The sequence below is a fragment of the Felis catus genome, chromosome F1, assembly GCF_018350175.1.
Source record: "Felis catus isolate Fca126 chromosome F1, F.catus_Fca126_mat1.0, whole genome shotgun sequence".
Lineage (NCBI taxonomy): Eukaryota > Metazoa > Chordata > Mammalia > Carnivora > Felidae > Felis > Felis catus.
In genome coordinates, this window is record NC_058384.1 from 39,517,958 (window position 1) to 39,535,882 (window position 17,925).

A 17,925-nucleotide genomic window follows, 5' to 3' on the forward strand; every position below is an offset into this window, starting at 1 on the left:
GTTTAAACAGTATATTGTTTTCTTAATTTTTTTTATTTAGGATAAAGAATCAGAGGTGATAATGTTTCTAATTTCAGCCATTTTATGCAAAGTTTATATAAAAGAACTAAAACATGTTAAAACATTTTTAATTTATTTTACATTGCAGTGGGGAAGGAGCTGCATTTACACACTCTCATCATCATTTGCCTTCTAGACATTCACACCCCCAAGCTCATTCTTCAGCCTCAGGTAATATTTTTGAAAAAGCCTTGGTTAACTGGGAAATGATTGAGAATAAATGTAAATAAAAATATCCAGTCTTTTTTTTTTTTTGAAGTGTTACATACACACAAATAGGTTGATCTGTTTCTCTGTACTTGCTTTTTTTTATTTTTTTTTAATTTACATCCAAATTACTTAGCATATACTGTAACAATGATTTCAGGAGTATATTCCTTAGGGCCCCTTACCCATTTAGCCCATCCCCCCTCCCACACCCCCTCCACTAACCCTCAGTTTGTTCTCCATATTTACGAGTCTCTTATGCTTTGTCCCCCTCCCTGTTTTTATATTATTTTTGTTTCCCTTTCCTTATGTTCATCTGTTTTGTCTCTTAAAGTCCTCATATGAGTGAAGTCATATGATATTTGTCTTTCTCTGACTAATTTCACTTAGCATAATACCATCTAGTTCCATCCACGTAGTTGCAAATGGCAAGATTTCATTCTTTTTGATTGCCAAGTAATACTCCATTGTGTGTGTGTGTGTGTGTGTGTATCTTCTTTATCCGTTCATCCATCGATGGACATTTGGGCTCTTTCCATACTTGGGGTATTGTTGATAGTGCTGCTATAAACATGGGGGTGCGTGTGTCCTTTCAAAACAGCACACCTGTATCCCTTGGATGTACTTGCTTTTCTTAATAAAATGATTATCTGCTTCTCCATATATAACTACTTACTTTTTAGTGCTATTAATCTGCAAATATTTGAAATCTGTTAAGTTGCTGTAAGTTAAAATTTTTTACATACTTTCAATGACTTTTTCTTTTTTGCATTTGAAGGAGGAATTAGAAGGTCTTCATCTATGTCCTATGTTGATGGTTTCATAGGGACGTGGCCCAAAGAGAAAAGGTAAACAGAGGGAATTATTTTTAGTATATTCACATTATCAACAAGTGCAGTTTTTTGAATTGCTATATTGTATACCTGCAACTAATGTAACATTGTCAACTATACTTCAGTAATTAAAAAAAGAGAGAAAGAAATGCTAATTCTGTTGATAGCTGTTGTTGATAGCCAAGTTGCAGTAGACTTTTAATTAGTACCTAATTTTGAAAAGGGCAATACAGGCAAATGGGGCTAAATTTGTTAAAGGTCGCCTGGTAGCCCTATGCTTACCTTGAGGACAATAGGATTATGAGAAATGGGAAAAGAAAGGAAGTATCACTTCAAATAATTATTCAAGGATTACCAAATCATTTCTGGGAGTGTTTAAGGATTTTCTCTTTCAATGTTTTTTTTAGATCATCAGTGCATGGAGTTTCGTTTGATATTTCTTTTGATAAAGAAAATACTGTACACAGATCCACTCCAAACCGAGGAATCACTCGTTCTATTAGTAATGAAGGACTTACTCTGAACAATAATCGTGTATCTAAAAATATTAGGAAAAATTTGTCCTTCAAGCCAGTAAATGGAGAAGAGGAAGCAGAAAGCATTGAAGAAGAACTTAATACAGACTGTCACAGTGACCTCAAATCTTACATGCCGCTTAATACAAATGAACTAAATTCTAATGAGAATATTCATTATAAGCTTCCAAATGGAGCTTTACAAAACAGAGTACTTCTGGATGAGTTTGGCAATCAGATTGAGACACCAAGCATTGAAGAAGCATTACAAATAATTCATGATACTGAAAAATCTCCCCATACATCTCAGCCAGATCAGATTGCCAATGGCTTCTTTCTTCATAACCAGGAAATGAGTATCCTAAATTCAAACATCAAGCTAAATCAGTCTAGTCCTGATAACATAACTGATACAAAAGGTGCCTTGAGTCCCATAACTGACAATACTGAAGTAGACACTGGAATTCATGTTCCTTCTGAAGACATCCCTGAAACTATGGATGAAGATTCTTCTTTGAGAGATTATACTGTAAGCTTAGACTCTGACATGGACGATGCCTCTAAATTTCTTCAGGATTATGATATTCGAACCTGCAATCCCAGAGAAGCTTTGAGTCCTTGTCCAAGTACTGTAAGTACCAAGTCTCAGCCAGGTAGCAGTGCTTCTTCTAGTTCTGGAGTTAAAATGACCAGCTTTGCAGAACAGAAATTCAGGAAACTGAACCATACTGATGGGAAAAGTAGCGGAAGCAGTTCTCAGAAAACTACACCAGAGGGCTCTGAACTTAATATCCCTCACGTAGTTGCTTGGGGACAAATTCCAGAAGAAACAGGCCTTCCACAAGGACGGGACACTACCCAGCTGTTGGCCTCTGAAATGGTGCATCTCAGGATGAAACTTGAAGAAAAGAGACGTGCTATAGAAGCCCAGAAGAAGAAAATGGAAGCCGCTTTTACTAAACAGAGGCAGAAAATGGGAAGGACAGCATTTCTTACTGTTGTGAAAAAGAAAGGGGAAGGGATTTCCCCTCTTCGAGAGGAAGCAGCCGGTGCAGAAGATGAGAAAGTATATACTGATCGAGCAAAAGAAAAGGATTTGCAAAAGGCTAATGGACAGAGGAGTAAGTCTCTGGCAGATATCAAAGAAAGCATGGAGAATCCTCAAGCCAAATGGCTAAAGTCTCCAACCACACCCGTTGATCCAGAGAAGCAGTGGAACCTGGCAAGCCCCTCAGAGGAAACTTTAAACGAAAGCGAGATCTTAGAATATACAAAGTCCATTGAAAAGTTAAATTCATCTCTGCATTTCCTACAACAAGAAATGCAGCGCTTGTCCCTTCAGCAGGAGATGTTAATGCAGATGAGGGAGCAACAGTCCTGGGTGATTTCACCTCCTCAACCCTCTCCACAAAAACAGATTCGAGATTTTAAACCCTCCAGGCAGGCGGGCCTGTCGTCAACCATCGCACCCTTTTCGTCAGACTCCCCCCGTCCTACCCACCCATCTCCACAGTCTTCCAACAGGAAGAGCACATCTTTTTCTGTTAAGAATCAAAGGACTCCTAGGCCAAATGAATTAAAAATAACACCTTTGAATCGAACACTGACGCCCCCTCGGTCTGTGGATAGTCTTCCTCGGTTACGGAGGTTTTCACCAAGTCAAGTTCCTATTCAGACTAGGTCGTTTGTGTGTTTTGGGGATGATGGAGAACCTCAGTTAAAGGAATCCAAACCTAAGGAAGAAGTTAAAAAGGAGGAATTGGAACCCAGAGGGACTTTGGGAGAGCATGTACATAACCCAGAAGAAAAGGAGATCAAGCCTCTTGAGTCCACAGTTTCTGAAGTCCTGTCGCAGCCTATCACAGAGACAGTACGTCTGACACCAAATGAGGACCAGCTGAACCAACCCTCAGAGCCTCCTCCTAAACCTGTTTTCCCACCTGCTGCTCCAAAAAATGTTAATCTGATTGAAGTTTCCCTCTCGGATCTGAAACCTCCTGAAAAGACTGATGTATCCGTTGAAAAATATGATGGAGAAAGTGATAAGGAACAATTTGATGATGACCAGAAAGTATGCTGTGGGTTCTTTTTTAAGGTAATACTAATCTTCCCAGTTTTAGGCATTATCATTAGATGGGTGTAGCTTTTTTCGTTGTAGCCCCTTTTGTTACAAGCTGCCATTAACCCTGAAATACACTTTGGTGTTCCCCTTGGTGGACCATAGTAACATTAAAGCACAGCGAACAGGCCTCCTTTCACCACAGCCACCAGACGTGTGTAGATACACTGTTCTTGCTCCACTGCCTCTCTTGCTCACTTTCACAAAAGCCTTTTAAAAAATGTTCAGCTATTTGGATTTCTTCAAAGATTGCCAGTTTGTGAAAAGCACATAACCTGACATTGTATGTAAGCGTATTTTAGGTTTTGTTTTTTTCTTAATTTTCAACATCTTTCCTTATGTTTGTTTCTTAAAAATCTAAAAAAAAAAAAAAAAAAAAAAAAAAAAAAGATTTTAAATTGAAACAGCAAATCCTACTGGAATAAGAACCCAAGAATATTGAAGTGATTACAACTGCTAATTCTACTTTTGGTTATTTAATATTGGAAATTTGTAACTTATTTTAAAGTTGATCTCAGGGTGATTGCCCTTTATGCCTCTTTTAATGTTTAGAAATTTGAACATGAGTCATATTTTGTCTCCTAACCATGTAAAATGACTTTTTTAGTAGAATACGACTATAGACATGATTGGATACAGTTTACTAATTTTGGAGACCCTTGTTACCTCTGTTCCTTGCAGAGAAAGGAACACAGAGGGGAGGAAATGCTTTAATGTCCAACGGGCAAACACATCTACACCTTCATTTCCATTCCATCATTTATGTGATAGAACTGTGTAGGTAATTTTTTGGTGCTTTTACTTGAGTTTTCTTTGTTGAGTATATATTTTAAGCAAAATTTTAATGCCGTTTTTTTTTTTTTTTAAGATTTTTAAGTAATCACGCCCAACGTGGGACTGCTCAAACTCACTACCCTGAGATCAAGAGTCACATGCCCTTCTGACTGAGCCAGCCAGGCGCCCCAATTTTAATGCAATTTTAAAAACTGAGGGGAAACTCCCTACTTTTAAGTTATTTATTAGGGTCCAAAAAAATCTTTTCTTTATTTCCTTTTTATGGTTGTTCTTTGTGAACTTAATAGGTTTTGAAAACATGTAATTAAGTTTAATTCATTTCTTCCTCCATAATTTCTGCAATGTGTCCATGGGTGGGGTTGGAATAGGATAGTTAGTTCATATTTTCAGTTATAAATGTGACCACAATTGAAAATAAGAATACAGGTGCCTACAACATTTCATGTTTTTCAATGAATTCCTACTTAGGATGATCAAAAAGCAGAAAATGATATGGCAATGAAACGGGCAGCTTTGTTGGAGAAGCGACTACGGAGGGAGAAGGAGACTCAGCTTCGGAAGCAGCAGCTGGAAGCGGAAATGGAGCATAAGAAAGAAGAGACAAGGTAATAGACAACTGAATTAATGCTGATTTCTGGTGCTTTCTTTTCCCAGAGTATTGGTTGCTTGTACATTTTTATCCTCAGTTTGAGGCATTTCAAAGTAAAGTTCTCCAGAAACGTTGGTTTAAGATAACTTCACTGGTTTTTACACACAAACATATTTTTTTTAAAGCAGTCATTTACTAATGGTATGTTTATGTATATTTTAACATTCTAAATTATCTCAAGCATATTTTAACCAAACCATTTTTTCCCAAGGTGCTGAAATATAATAATTCTCCCTTCTCACACCACATACTCTCCAGTGTCTGGTTTCTTTAGTATACAGAATAAGAAATTTAACCATTTGGTTTCTTAGGCGTAAAACTGAGGAAGAGCGCCAGAAGAAGGAAGACGAGAGAGCACGCAGGGAATTTATCAGACAAGAATATATGAGGCGAAAACAACTGAAGCTGATGGAAGACATGGACACAGTAATTAAACCCCGTCCTCAAATAGCAAAACAAAAAAAACAGCGTCCCAAATCTATTCACAGAGACCATATCGAATCTCCCAAAACACCAATAAAAGGTCCTCCAGGTAACACAGCTTACCATGAAGAGTCTGTTCATAAAAAAAAAACACCAGCCTGCTCTGTCATACTAACTCAACTGTGCCTTGGTATGCTAAATTGGATCCGTTATTTGAGATGATGCATGCTCCTTATTTGGAAAACCAAAATGAGCAAAGCAAATGAGCACATTAATGACTTGATGTGTTATGTGTGCATGCATATATTCAATAGAACACATGTGAATGCTGAAACATGCAATTTAAATACTAACCTAGTAGGGAGCTCTGCCCTCAGATATAATCTCTCTGAATTATTAACTACCCTCTCTATACTCGTACATTTAAGGATAAACATTGTGTGCATGGAAATATGTAGAAACACACTGGTATAATAAGGAATATAAAAACAAGAGTTCATGAGTCCCTCCTTTAAGACAGAAATGGTCAAACGTCCAAATCTATAATTTTTGGAACTTAGAGAATGTGTCTTTTCTTAAAATTTAACATGCATAGACATTTAAAAAAATTTGCATTAAAACTAAACACTGTGGAGAATTTTAGAGTATTCCCATAGTGATTCTAAAACTGAGAGAAAATAACATAACATTGACTGTTTAAAGAGACCTCTTTTGTTAACTTTTTTCTTATGATTAAAGTATCAATGTATATTACCACTTTCCTTGTGGAATAAATCCTAACAACAGTTAGTTTTACTGTTATTTCTTAAAAGCTAATTTTATTTATTGCTAATTTTATTTATTTTTTAATGTTTGTTTATTTATTTTGAGAGAGAGTGCATGTGCACATAAGCAGGAGGGTTGGGCAGAGAGAGAATCCCAAGCAGGCTTCACACGGTCAGCTCAATGCCCAAGGCAGGGCTCCATCTCACAAACCGTGAGATCACGACCTGAGCTGAAATCAAGAGTCAGATGCTTAACTGACTGAGCCACCCAGGCGCCCCAGTTCATTGCTAATTTTAATTGTGTGTGTGCTAATTTAATATAAATTGTGTATATATGCATGCAGGCATATTATGTGTTTAGATTAAAAGAAAAAAAACTATAGAAGCTCAATTTTCATATGCTGGTGTTCTCTAATGAACAGACTCTTTTCTAGCTGCTCCTTTTAAATTTCTAATTTTGTTTTTATTCAGGATCACGAATTTATCGTGTTTTTTCAGTCTCTAGCCTTTCTTTGGCATCACTGAACACAGGTGATAACGAGAGTGTGCATTCAGGCAAGAGGACACCAAGGTAAATCCATAATGTGAACATTTTTCATAGAAAGAATATGTTCCCCACAGTTATATTTTATAATGAATGAATCATAGCACAAGTTTTTAGTTTTGCTGACTGGGACTATTTGTGTTTCTGTTAAAAGAAATTTACATATAAAGAGGTCTATTCATATTTGACTGTTTTTTATCTTTTAGATTTTTAGTTCCTGACATTGATAAGGTACTTTTTATAAACTGTAAAACATTGACAGTAATTGCTGATATGGTTGTGATAAAATCAGTGTGCAGAAATAGCACATGTTTTATGTCAGTGCCAGCCTCTCTAGTTTATTTCCCATGCAATATAGTTTTTTCCCCTTAGAATATTTCCGAAGTAGGTTGCCTGACTTAGGAAAGATCTCTTTTGTATTACTGTCTCTGTCAGATATAGATTAGAAACTAAAGGTCATATCTTACTACGTTATACTATAATACCCATATATAAAGAGAGTGTTAGTAGTGACAGGCATCAGCGTTGAGTTTTAATCTTTGCATTACCATCCTAAGCCAGTAACTGCCAATTTTCATATGGAAAACACTCATCCTTTCCGTCAGCAAGGACTTATGGAGCGCCTGCTGTGTCCAGACACTTGGATGTATAGCTATGAGTAAGACAGTTACAGCATCTTTTGACTTGTAAGCTTCCAGGATGATTTGGGTTGGCACTGTCACATATACCCTTCTGGCCCCCAAATGTTCTTCTTTTGTTTGAGACATAAAAAATATTTTATTTACCATTTAGATCCGAGTCTGTAGAAGGCTTCTTGTCTCCAAGTCGTTGTGGCAGTCGAAATGGGGAAAAGGACTGGGAAAATGCATCAACAACTTCTTCAGTGGCTTCTGGAACAGAATACACGGGTTAGTGTCTGTCCATTTTTAGAGAGACATTTTAATTTAACACAGTCATGAGAATAAATACAGGCTATACTACCGTTTCATGGGCTCATCTCTTGGTCTAGACATGGGAAAGTATGATCAAGAACACTGAGTGCAGATGGTCCCTTACAGGGAGTTCAGTTTCAATGATACAGTTGCACTTAGGGAGGTAGTGACTTGTCCCAGATGAATTGAGATCAATTTCTAAACAAAATTAGCAATAACATTTACACCTCATCCGTCTACTTCTTTAAAATGCTGGCCATTTCTGTGTTGTGGTTTGGGTCTGAAGAAGTTTGAGAGAGGTTCTATTCAGCAATACATAGGTCCTAAGTACCAAGAAAAGGCTAGAATCCACAAAGGCCTCTCTAACATCGGAATTTCAGGTATCTAGAGTTGTGCATCTTTAAAACATGTTAAGGGGGGGTGGGGCACCTGGCTGGCTCAGTCGGTAGAGCATGTGACTCTTGATCTAGGGGTTGTGAGTTTGAGACCCAAGTTGGGCAAAGAGCCTACTAAAAACAAAAAGTATTAAGGGGCTCTAAAAGAGAAGAAGAATGCATTGGATCCAGGAGATCATCCAGCCTCACATATCTCTATCAGGTCCTCTTCCAGCCTTTGGGTAGGCGTTATTGAAGCAAAAGCAAGTTGAGTAACAGAATGTAGGTAAGATGGTTTTAAAGAAGTGCAGCAGGAGGGAAAACGAGAAGAAATGTGAGCAGCCGTTGAGATCTGAAGTGTTAAAGGCACAGAAGGACATGCAGGGGTGGAGCAGGGGGCAGTGGAGAGTGCCTCCATCTGCTGGTGACCCACTGGAAATGGAAGCCCCATGAAGGTCTAAGGAGGCTAGAACTTGCCAACTTTCCATGTGTACTTCACTCTGTTACTTTCCCCCTCCCTATTCAGTGGCTTTTAATAGCCTCCTCCTGTGGCCTTTAATGCTTGGAATTGGACAGTATTTCCGTGGTTTTCCCCTCTGCTTCTATGTTAGGTTCACTTAACAATCATGTTTACCAGGTTTGCTGTTCCAAACTTAGAGCTACAGAGTAGCAGCGATGTGCCCGACCAGCTCCTGCTGTAGGGCTAAACTGTTAAATTTTCAGGAATTATGCAAGCTGTAAAACCATTGGCAGCTTGATATTAGCCATGGTAGGAATAATTTATATCCCAGAAATAGGTAAATGCTAATTTCCCCCCCCCCAAAAAAAAACTGGTTTCTCAGCTCACTACTGAGCGTAAGGCACAGTCCCTGCCTTCCAGGATAGAGTTTAGTTAGTATGAATCGAGGAGACTTCATAGTAGAAAGTTCCCTTCATAGTAGAAAGTTCCAGGAAAATGGCAGAAAGTGCTTCTGTGCTTTCCAGACCAAGGAGTATCATTGGTTAAAGAAAGCAAATGCTTAAAAAACTAATATATGTGGAAGAAGAAAAAGATGTAGCTTTTTCTTGTCTTTTTAAAAGGTATATTTGTTCACGGATCCATTCTCCTTGAAGTTCACCAGTAACCTTATCAGATCTGAGAAAGGTGACGCAGACAGTGTGACAATCCTAGCGATGTCTAATTTGCAGCACTACTCTCCCAGAGCAGCTTTGGGAATATCCTCAAGATACATCCCTGTGTGGATAAGACTTTACTAATGGAGTATACAGCCGGTCAGGAGAGGCCTTCAAACACAGAATTTGACTTCTTGTTATAGTGTTTCCTCAGTATAGAAACAGTTGTATCATTTAAACATCCTAGTATTTCTCACTTAGGAATGGTATTTTTATTTTGCTTCTAAATTCTTACTACAGGACCAAAGCTCTACAAAGAACCCAGTGCAAAATCCAATAAGCACATAATACAAAATGCTTTAGCTCATTGCTGTTTGGCTGGAAAAGTAAATGAAGGTCAGAAGAAAAAAATACTGGAGGTAAGCATGTTTGCATAAAAATTAAATTTGGCAACAACTGTAAAATTGTAATTAAGAATCTTTCCTATCAATCCAAGAGAAAATGCTCTTCATCCCCTGCTGGGATTTCGACAGCATATAAAAGATCTGTAACTACGTTTTAATTTTAGATTGAATTAGTTCACTTTTCTAGAAGACTGCAGGCTTCATTAAGATTGGGATGGACTTGGATGATAATGTAAAATTATAAATTCTTTTTTTTGTCCAGTCACTCATTCATGTTTCGTAAGTGTAAATAACATAATTTTCCTTTTTTAAAATGAGGCTTTATTGCAAAGGAGATCATCAGTGCCTGGTTTGTTAATGCTTGTTTGACTAAGATCAAGATTTGGCAGCTATTTCTACACCAGGGGTACCTGGGTGGCTGTCGGTTAAGCATCTGACTCTTGATATCAGCTCAGGTCACGAGCTCATGGGTCATAAGTTCAAGCCCCGCATCAGACTCCGCACAGACAGTGCAGAGCCTGCTCAGGATTCTCGCTTGCTCTGCCTCAAAATAAACAAACAAAAAGTTTCCTACATGATAATATTCACAGAAAGCCCACCGAACCTCAGTAGTGATGTGTTCACATACATTTTTAATTAGAATGTAGTTTGCTCTTATACATTGTATCTTGCCTATTCAGAATTAGTTATATAAATTTTATACAGCAAAATGTTTAAGAGTTTTTATTGTTGTTTTGTTTTGTTTCATTCTAAAGGAAATGGAGAAGTCAGATGCCAACAACTTTCTAATCTTGTTCCGGGATTCAGGCTGCCAATTCAGGTCTTTGTATACTTACTGCCCAGAAACTGAAGAAATTAATAAACTGACGGGGATAGGCCCTAAATCCATCACTAAAAAAATGATTGAGGGACTTTACAAATATAATTCTGACAGGAAACAGTTTAGCCACATACCTGCTAAAACTTTATCTGCCAGTGTCGATGCCATTACCATTCATAGTCATCTATGGCAGACCAAGAGACCAGTAACACCCAAGAAACTCCTACCCACTAAAGCATAGGACTTGGGAAATATCTGCTTCAGAACATTTACGGTAAATTTGCACTTCATCTTTCCTGCCTATAGAGAATCTTTCTAATTGCCAACAAGACTTTTATTAATTGAGACTGAACACTAAGCTCTGTTGTCATGAACAACTGGAATGTAAACCACAGTATTTTGGAGCGCAGAAGGTGCTGACGTAGGTGGTAAGTCCAAGTCCAGGTGATGAAGGACACGTTTTGATTCACAAATGGAGATTTGTGTCATCGGGTTTACCTGCTTGATATTAGACACACTGAAGCATTGAATTCTCACGGACACTAGTTGGACTTAGGGTTGAGATGTGGCTAAGATTACAAACTGTATGTTTTATTTGTTCCTTTTTTTTTTTTTTTAACCTTTTAATGTACATGCTTGTCTTCAGATAGTTGATTTTGCTTTTTTTTCTCTCCTGGAGGTTTATTCTAAGATACCTTTGTATTTTGTTTCATGTGGAGACCATGAGCGTAGGAAATGCGCCTTCAGAGGTAACTTGCACCTTTCTTACGATGCTAAGAGAAACACTAGTGTTTAGTTTCACAATAACCCTCATGTTTTAATGGTGTTAGAGCATTTGCAAGAATTATTCTAAGTATTTACAATTCTGTATTTATTATTCACTCAAGTATTAACATTTCTCTGTTAAATAAGAGGAGGTTTTGTCAAGAGCTGCTAGTAGGTTCGCTTTAAACCACATGAGCTTAACCAAGAATGTGTATAAGAAATTGCTGATTAAATCAGTGCTGTTTTTACACCACTTCTGGCCAACTCACAATAATTTAGATCGTTCTTTTAACAAAAAAGGCTTTCTATCTCTTTTAAAGTAAGTCACTTTATAAGCTGGCAGAAGTAAATGACACTTTGAGAGTAGTCTTTCAATCTGAAGATGTAGGGCCTCTGTCACAAGTTCTTGAGAGGTCTTTCCCTTATATTTATAACTGACATAAAAATTATATTTAGGATTTTTAAACATGTACAAAGGGCTACATTTTAATTTTAAAATAGCTTCACATTATTTTACTTATATTGAGTTTTTCTTTTTTTATTCTCTTCAAGTGGAACAGCCTAAAGTACACACTTGAAATCTTCTCTTCATGATCTTTGTTCCTTTAACAATGTATATCAGAGGGTTAGTTGGGGAAAAACTTCATTCTCAGGAAAAGACTTGAATGATCATGTGACCCTGTTATGTTTCAGTGTTGTGATAACTGTGTAAACGTAGAGGGGAGAGACAGTATTGTATCATAAATGAGATGCGGGGTTTGTTTTCTTTTGTGGGAAGTAGAGACTAAAATATATACATTTCTCTAATCGAGGTGTTTAGAGAAATAACTAATATCTCATATGATGTATTTACTTATTTTAAAAGAGAATAGGAATGAGATGTCCCTGAACTGTACTTTTCTATTATTATAAGGCCTTTAGGCATCAGTGCATCTGGGTTATCAACATTTTCTCAAACGCTGTCAATATTTTACTGTAATTTATGTTCTTATATTTATGTATATTTGTTAAAACTGTAAAGAAAATTTCAGATTTTTTTCCAATACCTGTGCAAGATATATGTGTAGCTCAAAACTATTTGTGATCTACTGTTTGCATGTAAGAGACCAGGATATGTAACTCTTATATTTTAAGTGTATACATATTGTGTATATAATATATGAATATTAAGAATGGGGAATTGCACATTTTACCTTTCAGACAACAGTTTCTATCACAGAAGGAAATGATTGTCAGATACATGTTTAGATTAAGACTAGTTTAAAAAATAGTAAATCTAATCAAAATATGGTAAATAATAGTCAAAAGGAGAATAAGCACTTTACATGACTAAATTTGTTCTTTTCAATCAGATTTCCCTTATCAAATCCATCTTCTTTGGGATATTACCTGGCCATTAAATTTTTAAAAATTGGATGGCAAGACAGTGGAGGGACTGTTTAAAACTAAGTAGGACCACCCTTTCTTAAATTTATGTGTGTTCAACAATGAATGTCCATAATGTCTAAAGGTAGAATGTGAACACTGCTACAAAAGTTCATTGCTCTCAGTATAATATTTTACTTTATTAATGCAGAAGGAATATGGATATATTTCTTTAAGTCTGCAGATTTTTTTTTATTATGGTGCAGCTTTTTAAAAAAAATTATGTTTTAAAAACTATACAAAGGAAAATTATGCCATTTCATAAAGTCTGGAGATTTCCATCAACCTTGTTGGAACACACTGGTGCTTTCATCATTAGAGGTCAAATTACTATGACGATTATTCGGTTAGGTCTTGCCACACACCTGTCATGGTTTCCAGTGCAGCCTGTCAAATTCTGCTATTTGACCCAGCTTTGGAAAGCTTTTCATTCCTCTTGACTTTTCAGTTTTGTTTTAGAATGACTGTTACAGTTTTTATTTGGCTGTTTAAAGCCAAACTCAGCTTTTTAATTGTGGTTTCATGGACACTGTTGGGCAATGTACGGCGTATGGTGTGCTTACCTGTCCACTCTAGAGCATTGCTTACAGGTTTTTTTAAGATGCTGTGCTGTAAGATACTGTCCTATTTGCTATTTCCTGGTACAGTGTAGTTTTTCCCCTTTCATTTGAATAAAAAGCATGGCACCAAATGACGCCTTTTCTGTTTCCTGAATAAACTGTGGTTTTTTTCCCCTAATGTTTGAACTCGGGTGAACTCATCGTATGGTTTATCTCTTAACCTATGTTTAAACGTAACAGTTTGAAGAGGCAACTTTTAATGATATTAGGCATTATCTGAATACTGACTTAGGCAGTGTTAAAAAGTCTATAACTTTCTGTGCTAGTGGCGTATAAATGCTTCTGTTCATCTTACGTTAATTCTGTCCATGTGAAATCACTTTCCTTTGGTGAATCATTAAATTGTACCACAGTTAACACTCTGTACCTTTGAAATTGAATGGCTGATGAACTCACCGTAGCCAAAACAGTTCCTGATTTACTCTGTAAGTTTCACTTTGATTTTGAGGATTCTGTTCATTCAGACCGGAGCAATTAAAAAAAAAAAAAAAGACCTGATAACAAAACGACAAAATCTCCATTAATAATTATATACCTGAAGAAATATCTGCCATTGCTAAACAGAAGCATGGCTCTCTACCTTGATCCTTTGACAGGGTACTCAAAGCTCAGAACAGAGCCGTGCTTCCACAATACTTTCTAATGTAATTTTCAGAAATAAAAATACTTAACCGTAAGACTCAGGCAGTATTGGAGAAGGACACAGAAACCAAGGTGCCTTAGAACCCACACATAATTTAAGAGGGTGCTCCACGATCTGGCTACTCGATAGTTCCTAACTAGGCAGAGGAAAATGTTCTGCAGTGCAGAGGAGCGTTTTTATTTTGTAACCTGTCCACACAGAGGTAATAAAGAATAACATCCAGTGAAAGAAACGTAGTTGTGATACTCTGACCTAAGAGTCAGGCATTGGAAAAGCACACGTATAAAATGAGTGTGAAGTTCTGTCATCCCTCGGAAGTGTAGAAGTGCTTAAAATACAAATCTGTATCTCGTTAAAGGACAGTTTTGCTTTCAAAAGAAGCAAATGAAAACTTCCGAGTCCTTTTGGGGGAGGGAGCGGTGTGTGTGTCTGGGCTGGGGCATCCCAGCTGCTCTTCCCGTGAGGCTATCTAGCCTCTAGCTTCGGTTGTGTGCTTCTGGCCCGTGTGGTATGCGGGCCTGCGAGCACCTCGGGATTCCAAGTCCAGACGCTCAGACAGCAAGTATTAGTCTGTGCTTCTGTCCCATGTCACTGTGCTATTTGCAACTAAACTCCTCTATCCACAGTGGCTTATTTTATGTCAGAAAAAGGAAAAAAAAATGACTTCTTTCACTTTCCATTGAAGAAGATACAAGCAAACAAGTTGACAAAAAAATGTTTTAAGACCCACTGAGGCTTTTTTTTTTTTTAACCATGTTAAGCAAAGTCACCACGGTACTTAAAAGCACTGACGTATTTTTTTCTGTTTAACCTCAATCCGTTATTTTAGGTGGCTATCTGTTCCTTTCTTCAGTAGCCTCTGTTGGCATCAGAAGCATCACAGGGCTCGACACACAGGATGGCATGTGTCGTTGGCTGTGCCACAGTTTACGATTATATTCAGCTGCAGTGATTCCTGACTCCACCCAGTTATTCATACTTTACAGTTTGCATGTTTACATGAGAAAGGAAGTGCGGCTCTCAAGCCTGAAGTAAATCGAAACTCTTCACGTTAATACTGCTTTAGGATTTAAAGTGTCTTATTATTTACTTATTTCTTTTGCTGTCTGTGAAGAGCCATTAACATCTCTATTTCACAGATGAGGTTGATGAAGCTTAAAAGGTCAGGAACTAGCAGGGACCCAGAGCTAGGAGGTGGCAGGCAGCATCACAGCTGGAGCCTAAATTCGATTTCACGTCCCCTTCACTGTGCCACACACTGCATGTTTTCCACTGCTGTAATAAAACTACTTAGAAGTCTGGGGGCGCCTGGGTGGCTCCGTCGGTTAAGCGTCCGACTTCGGCTCAGGTCATGATCTCGCGGTTCGTGGGTTCGAGCCCCGTGTCGGGCTCTGTGCTGACACTCAGAGCCTGGAGCCTGTTTCGGATTCTGTGTCTCCCTCTCTCTCTGCCCCTCCCCCCGCTCGTGCTCACTCGCTCACTCTCTCTCTCTCAAAAATAAGTAAACGTTAAAAAATTTCTAAGAAAAAAATACTTAAAAGCATGACAGTTGCACTGGTCACTAACGTATTTACCATTGAAGGAAAACTGAGAACTCGCCTAATAACTGTAACCAGCATCCACACAACAGCAGCCAATACCAGACTAGTGTTCCTGTGCTCTCAAACATCTCTTCTAAGGACAGAAGAATGGAGAAATTACAGGTGTGGTGGAAATAAATGAATGCTGCCAGCAGGCTGATCAGATGTATCCAGAAAACCGTAATTAGGTGCAAGAGACCGGGTCACAAAGACACGGGGGCTCCTCCATCAAGGAGCCCGCTGTCTGGGGGCGGATGCGGTTAGACCTTTACAAACATCTGATAAACTCTATGCGCTAATAGAGTGTGGACCCAAAGTAAAGGGCAGGTAAGCCAGTAAGATGCCACATCCTAGTGTTCTTTCGACTTGAGTTTTGAATTGCAGAGACCTCGGTTCTGGCAGCTGAGCCTCTTAGAGGCCTACTTTATGATCATCATCGCTTGACAATACTAGCTGATTGTCAACTGCGTCCTCTTTACTTCCTTAGCCAGAGGCACCTGTGTTGGCACTGTTTTCGCTCCTCTGTTGTCCCCTCCCACCGGACACAGAAAGGCCGGCTGTGCAGTCCCCTCAGAGGGCTGACCTTGAACACTTGAGAGAACCACGGACACATCTGCACGTGAGGCAGTTCATGCTTAGCTTCTTTATCCTTACAGTCGGTGCCTAAACACAACAGGTGTTCCGAAGTTATTTGTCAAATGAATAAATGAAAGAAGGCTGCCTCGTACTGTCTGGGTCAACTTCAAAATCACGCCCAAAGTTTAGTTTGATTTCTGCTAGGCCCCCACGAATTTCCTGCTATAGATACTCCTGCCCTAAAAATGGAAATTCGACGTTGACTTCCCTGCTCTCTCTCTCTGTGGTTCACACATACCATTTCAGGGGACCCAAGTGCAGCTTGAAAATTCAAACCACTGGTGGCTGTGACAGCGACGTTCCAATTCCCTACCTTCTCTCTTAGCTCCTCGTACTCTGCCCCTGCCCGAATTACGGCTCAGTTCTCCTCCGTGCCCTGCTCGTCCTCCTAGTCTCCGTCCAAGGCCACCAGTACCAGCTCCACCGACCCCTCGGCCCGCAATCTCCATTTCCAGCCCCGAAAGCGGCCTGTGGTCCCACTCGTGCATCCAACGTCCATCTTGGCCTTTCACCTGGAAATTCCGTTGTCTTCAACCTCAAAAAACGAATCAACCTCCTAGTAAAACCGACTCCCTCCTGGCGCACATGTAGCCACCGTGGCCGGAACCTTTCACGTTTTCTCTTACTCCTTCCTCTTTCCCACAGGGAAGGCGTCTTATGCCCGGACAACCACCAAATCCCGTCAGTCTTCACACTTTTAAACTGTTCCTCATTTTCACTGCCACCAGTCTTGCGTCCAGGCACTTCAACTTTGCAAGAGCGTCCAAGTAGTCCTTCCCTAGTTCTGTTGCCACCCGCCCCCCCCCACCCCCCGCCCCAAACAGTCCCGCCAACCAGTACTCAATTTTCCTCAAACACTGCTTTCACTTTGTCATCCTCACCGGTCACAAACTCCCACAGGGCCTTACGATCACAGTATAGAACTCAGACTCCTGAGAGCAGCATTTAAAGCCCTCACAGGCTTGCCCCAACTTGGCTTTTCAGCGACATCAGAACATCTCCTAGACACCCCAAGAGGCACACTAAAACTCAGAAAAAATTGACGTTTCAAGGTAACTCATCAAAGTAATCACGAGAAGTATCATGATGGGGGTGAGAGAGGAGGGGACTGGGGTGTTGTGATCTGTAACCCTTTGGCACTTGGGACTACTAACGGTCTCACTCGCCATGTTGTAAGTGCTCCTTCCTATAAACACACCTCTTCTTCAGAGAGGCTGACCTGCTCTGACCTTGATAGAAGGCAGGATATCACAGTCAGCCTCACGTCAAAGATATGTATAGTTCATTTTCTCGGGTAGTGTGTGAGCTGCTTGAGAGGAAGCACCATGTCGAAATCTTGGTATCCATAATGCTGCCTGACAGACACACAGTCCTTGGGGCGCCTGGGTGGCTCAGTTGATGAAGCGGCCGACTCTTATTTCACCTCAGGTCGTGGTCTGGCAGTTGCTGGGTTGGAGCCCTGCATTGGGCTCTGTGCTGCCACTGTGGAGCCTGCTTGGGATTCTCTCTCTCTCTCTCTCTCTCTCTCTCTCTCTCTCTCTCATTTCTCACAAATAAATTTTAAAAAATTAAAAAAAAGAAAGAAGGTGCTTGCCCCATGGTAGGAAGGGGCTGTTTACAGTCAGTCTGAATTGAAGGTGACCTTAGAAACTGGTTTCCCTGGTCAGTGGTGGAATCACAGCACTGGGGTGGGGCATCCCTATC

At 39.2% G+C, this 17,925-nt stretch overlaps 1 protein-coding gene and 1 long non-coding RNA gene across 9 annotated transcripts in view; one reads left to right on the forward strand and one right to left on the reverse strand.

Annotated features, from left to right (window-relative positions):
* The window catches only part of CAMSAP2 (calmodulin regulated spectrin associated protein family member 2), a 113,844-nt gene extending 100,411 nt beyond the window's left edge, over window positions 1–13,433 (forward strand). For 5 of the 8 annotated variants that reach the window (XM_011290950.3, XM_019821952.3, XM_011290953.3 and 2 more), the window contains 9 exons: window positions 149–231; window positions 1,046–1,115; window positions 1,508–3,710; window positions 4,998–5,134; window positions 5,490–5,710; window positions 6,837–6,936; window positions 7,702–7,817; window positions 9,629–9,747; window positions 10,488–13,433. In XM_011290950.3, the coding sequence (XP_011289252.3) occupies window positions 149–231; window positions 1,046–1,115; window positions 1,508–3,710; window positions 4,998–5,134; window positions 5,490–5,710; window positions 6,837–6,936; window positions 7,702–7,817; window positions 9,629–9,747; window positions 10,488–10,793 (3,355 nt within the window). In that variant the 3' untranslated portion in view covers window positions 10,794–13,433. The remainder of the gene's footprint in view (window positions 1–148; window positions 232–1,045; window positions 1,116–1,507; window positions 3,711–4,997; window positions 5,135–5,489; window positions 5,711–6,836; window positions 6,937–7,701; window positions 7,818–9,628; window positions 9,748–10,487) is intronic. The other 3 variants (XM_011290951.3, XM_011290952.3, XM_003999361.5) reach the window with 1 other exon arrangement.
* LOC123382900 overlaps window positions 1–15,424 on the reverse strand; it is a 28,713-nt gene extending 13,289 nt beyond the window's left edge. Inside the window, exons 1-2 of the long non-coding RNA XR_006592038.1 lie at window positions 13,759–15,424; window positions 7,695–7,799 (exon numbers count right to left, since the gene is read on the reverse strand). This is a non-coding gene — a long non-coding RNA (uncharacterized LOC123382900). The remainder of the gene's footprint in view (window positions 1–7,694; window positions 7,800–13,758) is intronic.
* Window positions 15,425–17,925: the final 2,501 nt, after the last annotated feature.